Raw genomic sequence first — 9,518 nt, 5'->3', positions numbered from 1 at the left:
TTTTGTTTTCATTTTTTTCTTTCGCAGAGCTGTTACCTTACATAAAGTCTTGATCTCTAATGTTTAATTCAGATATATCTTGGCTTGCCCATGAAGTTATGGACTGTGTGCCTCACACTACTTTTGAACTGTAGCAGCTAGCACAGTGATGGGTATATAGGAAATTAGCAGTTAATATTTGTTGGTTTGAAGGGCTTCTGAGGCCACTTTTAGTTCAGTATTCTGTGATTTCTGTTGCTTATCCAGCAAACGCATACTATGCTTGCAGATTTCTGATATGGGGGCAGCTATGTGCAAGGTGGATAGAGCACTGGTCCTGGAGTCAGGGGGACCTGAGTTCAATTCAAATCTAGACTCATAGGTTCCCAAAATGGGCAATACTGCCCCCTGAGGGGTGCTGGACTGAACCAGGGGGTGGTAGTAGCCTTGGGTGCAGTTGGGGGCTTTTGAATAAAAATAAGAGGGCAGCAGAAGCATAAGGAAAGAAGAGAAGACAATTTTGAAAAACTGTACATTTCATCTGTTGTGTAACAGAGTTAAAGTCCTAATGATTACATTATTTTCCAAATAAACATACAAAATGCAAGTTATACCGGTTATAACAAGTTATAATTGGGTATGACACATTATAATTGGTTATAATATAACTGATCAGTGATCAAGTCCACCAACAGGTCTTAACAACCAAGTGTTGGGAAGTCCAGGATGCATTGGCAGAATATGTAGGTGTAATGACTTCTTTATAACAATTTCAACACAGAACCCCCCCATTTACAATAAATTATTAAATTTAAGATGTGTTCATTGTTTTTTAAAAATATATTCTTTTGAAATGATGCAAATTTTTAAAAAGGCATTAAAAGGTTAAAGAAAGTAGATTTCCAGGGGGTGCTGATTAATTTTTTTTCTTGAAAAAGGGGTGATAGGCCAAATAAGTTTGGAAACCTGCCTCAGACATTTGATACTTACTAGCAGTGTGAGCCTGGGCAAGTCACTTAACCCTGATGCCCTTGCCAAAAAAAATTTTTTTCCCACTGATGTGATCCTTATTCTCTTCTAAGAAACATTTTCAGGTTCTGTGATTTTGTTGTTGCTTTGGGCTTTCAGAAAAGAAAAATGCAGCATTCTGAGCGTTTGATTAATGTTGACATCATAATGAGAGCATTTTTGTGAAGGAGTAATATAATATCAGATATGTAAATTACTGAAATATTTAGCATCCCAACTGATGTCCACATGTGTTGTCTTTTAAAGCATGATGATGCATCCTTATTTCAACTATGCTTCCATTGCTTCCAACGTGATTTGAACTCCTCAAAAGCCAGTTTTTGAGCCATCTAAGAAAACAGGTCTTGTTACTTTATTTTTGATGCTGAATGTTATCAGCTAGTTTGAATCACCATACTTAGTGCCTGTTGATCTCTGGCAGTTTCCAAAAATCAACTCTACCCATTGAGCATATTTAAAAGAATATAGATGCAGAAACCTATTCCAAGAGTTCTGAAAAATGTTTTAGGCTATAGCAGTGTTGTTGAACTTTTAAGGGACCACAACTTATTTGTAGATATCAGATCTGGTGACTCTTGTTTCCATTATTCCACAAATACTAGTGACTGAGCAGTAAGTACACTGGCAGTAGGAGGACAAGAGCTGCAGCCTTCAAATGTAGTTAATGGTTAACTTTTTGTTTTAAAATAAAACCCTTAAATGTTTAGGGCATGAGTTTAAATCCTGGCTCTACCAGTTACTATGGGATCCTAGGCAGGTTGCTCTTCTCTAGGATTCTGTTTCCTCTTCTGTAAAATGTGGGGGTTGGATTACAAACACTTTTAAGAGAAACATGTCTTTGTCATATCTCAAATCACCCCACTGGAAAGACAAAAGCCCTGCAATGATTTAATAGACACTTAGGATAAGACCCCAAAAGGGGCTCCCCAGGTTGCTGGGGGAGTCCTGTTTCTGGGCTCCTTAAGGACGTTTCATGATCCTTGGGCCTGGGAGGTGGGGAGGGGGCAGAGGCGGGCACTCCTTCCTTAGAGTTGGCCTAGTGGAGGTGGGTAGGCCCAGGCTCCTTCCAATCATGGCCCCACTTGGAGGGGGTGGGTCCAGGGTAGATAGCAGATAAGGTTAGACTGAGGTAGCTGTAGGCAGCAAAAGGGCAGGGGTATGGCTGGGTATGGTCCTCATGGGAGGGCCTTGTTTATACAGACACTTGGGATGAGTACAAATACTACCATGCATTAAAGTTCAATGTTATCAGTATAAATTATTTAGTAATACTCAACATGACTAATAATAATTATAGCTACTTAAAATTGATGTGGGAAAATTATGCCACACCTTTAATCCCCTTTGCCTTTGGCAAGATTCTGTAAGAGGTAGCATGGGTATGATTATCCTGTATTTACTGAAATGGTAACTCAGGCTTCCCTAGGTGGAGGAACATGGTCCAGGTCATGACATTGGAAGAGATTAGACTCTCCTGGCTCTTCCTACCTTACCTTCTGTCTAGAGGTCTTCTGCAGTAAGGTACCTCTCAAATCAAACTTAATTGTGAAACTCAAAATTGCAGTCCCCTGTTTTCCGCTAACATGATGCTTGGTAGGTATAAATACCTACCAAGTAAGTGCTTGATTGATCTTAAAGATAAGAAGTTCAAGATACTTGCTGCTCAGTTGTGTAGGGCTCTGTGTTTTCTTGGCAAAGATACTGGAGTAGTTTGCCATTTCCTTCTCCAGCTCATTTTACAGGTTAGGAAACTGAGGCAAACAGGGTTAAGTGACTTGCCCAGGGTCACACACCTAGTTGGTATCTGAGGTCAGATCTGAACTCAGGTCATCCTGATCCACTATACCACCTAGCTGCCCTATCCAAGATACGTAAAGAATTAATAGATTAAGAACAAATGTCGTTCCCCCAATAATAAGTAAGAGGTGAAAGCTTATGAGCAAGAAGATATCAAAAGAAGAAATGCAAATCTTCAACTGATTAATCAGCTTTTATGAACACCGACTACATGACAGACACAGGATACAAATAAAAAGAATGAAACAACCTATTCAAGGAGCTCATATTCTACAATATGAAAGAATCCTCTTATCACTAATAATAGTAGAAACTTATTAATCTAAGAAACACTTAGATTTTCTTCCCTATGTCCGTTATATTGGCAAAGATGACAGATGAAAACACTAAATTTTGAAGGGCCTGTAGGAAAGTAAGACAAACTAATTCATTGTTGGTAGAACTGTGAATTGGTCCAACAATTCTTATTAGAAAAGTCACCATACTCTGACCTAGCAATACCACTGCTGGGCATGTACTCCAAGAAGGTCAAAGACAGAGGCAAGGGTCCCACATATAAAAAATACCGCATATTGACAGGAGTACTTTTTCTTAAAGCAAAGACCTGGAAACAAAGTGGTATTTTCTCATCAGCTGGGGAATAGTTGAACAAATTGTGGTATGTGAATGTCATGGGATATTGCTGTGCTGGAGGAAACTGATGAATGTGAAGAATTCAGAGAAACTTGAGAAGACTTGTATGAACTGATAAAGTGAAACCTTTTTAAAAATTACATGGAAACTAATGAAACTAGCCAGCCTTCTTTTCCAGTTGTAATTTTCTTACATATTTTCTGTACTGATTGGTGCTATTGGTAATGTACTAAAGCCTATTTATTCTACCCACCAATCATTTCTCTATTGTCCTTTGAGTGATCCATACTTTTGATTACTCAAGAGTGATACAAAAAGTGGGAAATTATCTTTGGGGTCATGGAGCTCACAGTGCTTAAGGCAATAAGGCATATTCACAAATAACTATGGGAAGCTAGGTGGCACAGTGGATAGATCACCAGGCTGGAATCAGGAATACTTACCTTCCTGATCTCCAATCTGGCCTCAGACACTTACTAGCTGTGTGACCCTGAGCAAATCATTTAACCTTTATGCCTCAGTTTCCACATCTGTAAAATGAACTGGAAAAGGAAATGGCAAATCACCCCAGTATCTTTGCCAAGAAAACCCCAAATGGGGTCACAAAGAGTTGGAAATGACTGAATAACAAGTATATATATAATATAGAACATAATGTGTTAAGTGCCTAAAGGAAGGTAATGGCACATTTCCTTAGCTGTGTGATTCCAGCCAAATCATTTAAACTTTTTGAGCCCAAATTTCTTCATCTGCAAAATGGTGATTAAAAAGACTTGCACTGCTTACCTCACAGGTTTCCTGTGAAGAAAGTGCTTTGTAAATTGTAAATTTTTTTTAAAGTTCTTTGTAAACGTTTGCTATCATTATTCCAAGGAAAAGTTTTAATTTCCTAAGGGAAATTGGGAGTATCTTTCGACTCAATGAATGACTGAGCGAGGCCTAGAATCCAGGTTTTTTGCCTCTCAAACCTCTTCTCTTCCCTTTATACACTGATGTAGAAAGACAACAAAATAGCCCAGAAATTTTTTAAAATTGTGGATATTGACCTGGGAAAGGAAGTACCAGACTATGAGTCTGCAGTATTTCATATGAAGTCAAAGTCAATGTGACCATTGGCTTTGCTTAACTTTTTTATTCTTTGTTACAAGAAAAAGATTATGGGGTGGTGGGCGGGAGGGGTATGTCTAGAAATGACTGTGATATTTAAAAAGGCATCAATAAAATTTTTAAAAATTGTATTTACTATTTTGTTACATACTTTGATGGATCTGTGGTCTTCTCCACCAACCCTGTCTTCTCACTTTGTGTAGTTTTTGTCCATGCCCTTCCATAGGTCTTCCATGGAGTATTTATTTGCCTAATACAATGGAGGCTTTCCTCAAAATAATTTAATATTTTGAGGATATCAAGCATTTGTTATCTTTTGCTCACTGTATTATTTTGATTCATAAAGTATTTATTAATAAATACCTACTAGCTGCATGGCACCTGCAAGGTGTTGGGAATATAAGACAAAAATGAAAATTCATGGATTCAAGGAGCTTATATTCTACTGGGGATATACAATATGTATACAGATAAATATAAATATAAATATACACACAAGGAAAATAGAAAGTAATTTCTGAGGTGGGAGTGGAGATCTGGGAAAAAGGAAAGACCTGATCTAATATAGGAGTTAGCATAGGAGTTGAGTCTTGAGGGGAGCTAGAGATTCTAAGAAGCAGAAGAGAGAAAATTCCAGGTAAGGGGCACAGCCCGTGCAAAGTCATAGAGGTGGGAGGTGGAATGACTTGTATAAGGAACAGCAAGTGGGCCAGTTTGGGTGGAATAGTTTGTGAAATATGATATTAGCCTAGAAAGCTAGGCTGGAGCTATATCATCAAAGACTTTAAATACCAAGTAGAGGAGTTTGTATTTTATCCTAGAGGCAACAGGAAACCACTGAAGCTTTTTAAGCAGGGGAATGGCACAGTCTGACTCTTGTTTTGGGAACAGCAGTTTGGTAGTTATATGGAGAATGGATTGGAGAGGGGGAAGAGTGAAAAAAAAAAGCTGTCAGGAGGATATGAAGTGATGGAAGTCTGAAACTAACTGTGACGGGGGACTCCACAAGCCTTGGCAAGTGATTAGATATGGGGTGGGGTGGGGTGAGGGAAAGTGAAGAGTTCAGGTCACCAGGAGCTTATTTACCTAGACTACTGTAAGGTTGAAAGTGGTATCTTCAATCGAGTTACTTGAGAGAGGGAGCTTGAACTGATTTAATACACTTTTGTCTTACATTTTTATTGCTATTTTTTGTTTTGACAAAGAAGGGAGGGGAAAAGGGGTACAGGACTGCAAAGGGTTTATTCCCTCCCTGTCCCCTCCCCAGGCAGCATTACCTTTAAACATAAAATAAGAAAAAAAATGGCTCAGCAAAACTAGCTAACACATAAACACACTCTGACAGTATATTCAATATTCCACACTCACATTCCCCTACTTATGAAAAAAAAAGATCTAGAGAAGCATTTTGTTTTATTTTTAAAAAAATCAAAATGTTGAATTCATCCAACTTCTCCATAAAGTCCTTCCTACTGGCAGCATTAAAACCGGGAGAATCAATCAATCTCTTAATTTTCTTAATAGTTAAAAAAAAAGTTTGCTGTGGACTATGGGTTTCAATTTTCTTTTTTTTTTTAAATTTTTTTTCCTCAATTTTTTCATCTGCAAAGTAAGAGGATGTTGGACCAGATTACTTTTTAGGTACCCCAGAGCTCTTGATCCCATGAATCTAACTTCCTATTTAACTGAAAACATCTACCCTCCACTCATCAAATGCAACAAAACTACATCCCATGATCTAAACTTTCTATTTAACTGAAGACCTCTACTTTCGACTCAGCAAATGCAACAAAACTACATTTCCCAAAACCCCTTGCAACAGGGGCTTCAGTTCAGCCCAGTTAAAAAGCCATATCTGAGCATTTAATTTGGCGAGCTTTTGGTTATTTTTGGACCCGGCGGAGCCCCGCTCCCCGTCTCGCTATGGGCTTTAAAGAAGAGTCATTTTCCAAGCGGAGGGCACCGGGACGTGTGCGGCTCCGTCCCCTGCCCGCCTTGGCTGAAGTCTCCCTGGCCCCGGGGACCTCGGGAGAGAAGAGAGCGCCGAGGGTCTTCTCGCCTGTAACCCGTAAGTTGGGGCGCGGTGGGGAGGCGTGCATGGATGGACGGATGGGCCGGCGGGTGGCGGGGGCTTTGCAAAATTTCTTGCAGTTTACCCGCGCGCGCCTCTTTTCCCCTTCCTCCGCCTCCCGCCCGCCCGCCAGCCACCCAGCACTCTGCCTCTGGCTTCCCGGGCGTCCGCCTCGCGCACGCTCGCGCGCCAGCCCCGGGGAGGGAGGGAGGGAACGAGGGAGGCGGCCGTCCGGAGTTGGCGCGAGATAGGAAAGTCCTCCAGTGTCTGCGGCGGCGGCGGCGGCGGCGTGTCCCGCTCTTCCACGCCGGCTGCAGGAGCGGCCCCGTGCCGGGCAGCCTTGGAGGGGAGGGGGCACCCCCGGCCCCGACCTCCCCCTCCCCTCCCCTCCCCTCCTCCTCTCCTCTAGCCAGCAGTGGCATTCCCTAGCGGGGGCTTCTAGCGGCTGCCGCCGGCGAGCTCCGGAGCAGGGCAGGGCAGGGCAGGAGTCGGCTCGGCTAGGCGGGCTGCTGCCCTCCCTTCTCCCCATTTCCCCCCTTCGTTCCCTTTCCCCCCTCTTCACCTCGCTCTCCTCTCTTCCCCCCCATTTCCACTTTTCTTCCCTTTCCTCCTTTCCCCCCAATTTCCCCTATTTTGCTTCCCTGTCTTCTCCCCCCCCGTTTCCCCTTCTTGCCTTCTTCTACCCTCAATTTACCCTTCTTTCCTTCTCCCCATATCCCCCATTTCTCCTTTTCCCTTTTTTCCTTTCTCTCCCTCTTCCCCCAGTTTCCCTTTCTTTCCCTCCCTCTCTTCCCCCCATTTCCCCTCTCTTCTCTTCTCCCTTTTCTCTTCCTCCTTCCCTCCCTTTCCTCTTCATCTCCTTTCCCCGCTCTTTGCAGCCTGTACCCCCCTCTCCTCCCCTCCCTCCGCCGCCTTTATGACCCCCTGGCCCCAGGGGCAGCAGAGAGGGGATGGCTCGCCGGACTCGCGGGTAAGTTGGACGACCCTGGGGGACTTCCGAGCTGTTTTATTTGTCCACGGAAACACCCCCCCCTCCCCAGTTAACTAATGGGTGAGAGGGGGTGGTTGTGGACTCCCCCCCCCCATTGCTTGCCCTGTGTGGTGGAGTCGTGGGGTTAAACAGAGCCCACTTTGTCCTCCCCACCCCCATGGGTGGGTGTCTCTGGTTGCTTTGGTTAATGGGTCAGTTTTTCAGCTTTCTGGGGAAGGAGGTCTGGAGTTCCCCAGGCGCTGCCACCCCGCCTCCCGTGGGTGGACCACAGGCCCATTGAATCCGAGAGGCGTCCCTTGGCCAGGTGCTCTGGGCTGATTGGGGCGTAGTCCGCACTCTGGGGGTTTGCATTTTGTCATTCGGTCCCCAGTTTAACACTCTGTAAAATGGGTGACAATAGGGAGTTATCAGAAGGCTCTAGGATTCTTTTGTAAGTGGTGCAAAATAATCTTTGACCCAAAGCTCCCTGAGGGCAAGGACTGGTCTAATTTACCCATCTCAGGCTTCAGCCTCTTCCTCTGGTGCGTGCCCAGTAAATGTTGTATTGAACGGTATATTAGAACTGGAAGGGACTTTAGGCCTTGTTCAGGATCAGAGGATATTAACCTAATGTCATGATCCCCTTTGGCACTGTGGTGAAATCTGTGGTTCTCTTCTCAGAGTAATATTTTTAGATGCATAAAATAAAATATGTAGGGTTACAAAGGAGACCAATTATATTGAAATAGTTATCAAAATATAAAAAACCAAAAGGCAGTCTGACGTAGGACCTCTGTATCCACCCCAGCTTTGCAAAGGAGGAATTTGAGGCTCCGAGGAATTAATTTAATAACACAAAATATTGACTATTCATCCTAAAATTGTGAGCATAGACATCATCCATAAACTTATCTTGGTTATTGTGAAACTCTGGTGTAGAGGAAATGAGTTCTTATAAATTGAGAGCTGTGGAGAAGCCTAAATCCATCCTTTCCAAAGCAAAGGGCAGTGGAGGAGAGGGGTTTTATCATTTCTCACATACTTCTGGATCATACCAGAGGGCATTATTATTTGGAGGTTCTTTGTGGGAAGTTTTGGTGGCCTGGGTTTATTAATCTCTTTGTTAAGTATGGAGGGTGCTTGTGCATGTGTGTGTCAGGCAGACAGACAGACAGACACACACAAACACACACATTCCCCCCCCTCCGAAGGTCTCCTGCCTCTTCTAGGGGATAGGCAAAAATAAGACAACATAGTGCCCCTCAAATTTTCTTGCCCCCTGAAACATAAGGCTGATGTTATTTATGAGATCATGCTGCACATATTTATTAAATGCCTATATTAATTGCCACTTTTCCTGGGTATTTTTTTGCCTTAGCTATCAGTTCCCAGCTTACAAACATCTCACTTCTCAGTTGTTCCTTGCCTGCAAACGGTCTTTGTCTGTTAAGGCTTCTTTCCTCCCTGGGGTCATGGGAACATGAGGCACTTATTTCTCTTTGCCTGTCAGCTGCTGTGATTATTTTCTCTTGTGGCCTGAGGTCCAGCTGGGTTGAGGTGGAAGGGGGTAGTGTTGCTGTTGTCCTAAATAATTAATTGGAACTTTAGATGCATTTTGTTTTCTGATAGAAACAATGTTAAAAGTGGTTAAGTTCTATTTCAGCTACATTATAGGCAAAATGGACTTTTCTGGGTTCATAGCCACCTTTTAAAACATTGTTTGTGAGGGGCAGCTAGGTGGTGCAGTGGCTAGAGCACCGGCCCTGAAGTCAGGAGAACTTGAGTTCAAATGGAGCCTCAGACCAAACACTTGACACTTACCAGCTGTATGACCCTGGGCAAGTCACTTAACCCCAATTGCCTAAAAACAAAACCAAAAAACCCCCATTGTTTCTGAAAGAGAACATTTGGAACACAACCTATTCTTGTGCT

At 42.9% G+C, this 9,518-nt stretch overlaps 1 protein-coding gene across 2 annotated transcripts in view; it reads left to right on the top strand.

Annotated features, from left to right (window-relative positions):
- Positions 1–6,849: 6,849 nt before the first annotated feature.
- Positions 6,850–9,518, top strand: part of MYBL2 (MYB proto-oncogene like 2) — a 50,311-nt gene continuing 47,642 nt past the window's right edge. For both annotated transcript variants that reach the window (XM_020998779.2, XM_020998778.2), the window contains exon 1: positions 6,850–7,586. In XM_020998779.2, coding sequence (XP_020854438.1) covers positions 7,567–7,586 — 20 coding nt within the window. In that variant the 5' untranslated portion in view covers positions 6,850–7,566. The remainder of the gene's footprint in view (positions 7,587–9,518) is intronic.

Source organism: Phascolarctos cinereus, unplaced genomic scaffold, assembly GCF_003287225.1.
Source record: "Phascolarctos cinereus isolate Bilbo 61053 unplaced genomic scaffold, phaCin_HiC Scaffold_2;HRSCAF=192, whole genome shotgun sequence".
Classification (NCBI taxonomy): domain Eukaryota; kingdom Metazoa; phylum Chordata; class Mammalia; order Diprotodontia; family Phascolarctidae; genus Phascolarctos; species Phascolarctos cinereus.
Note: the sequence above shows the minus strand (reverse complement) of the source record. Positions and strands in the feature narration are given on the sequence as shown.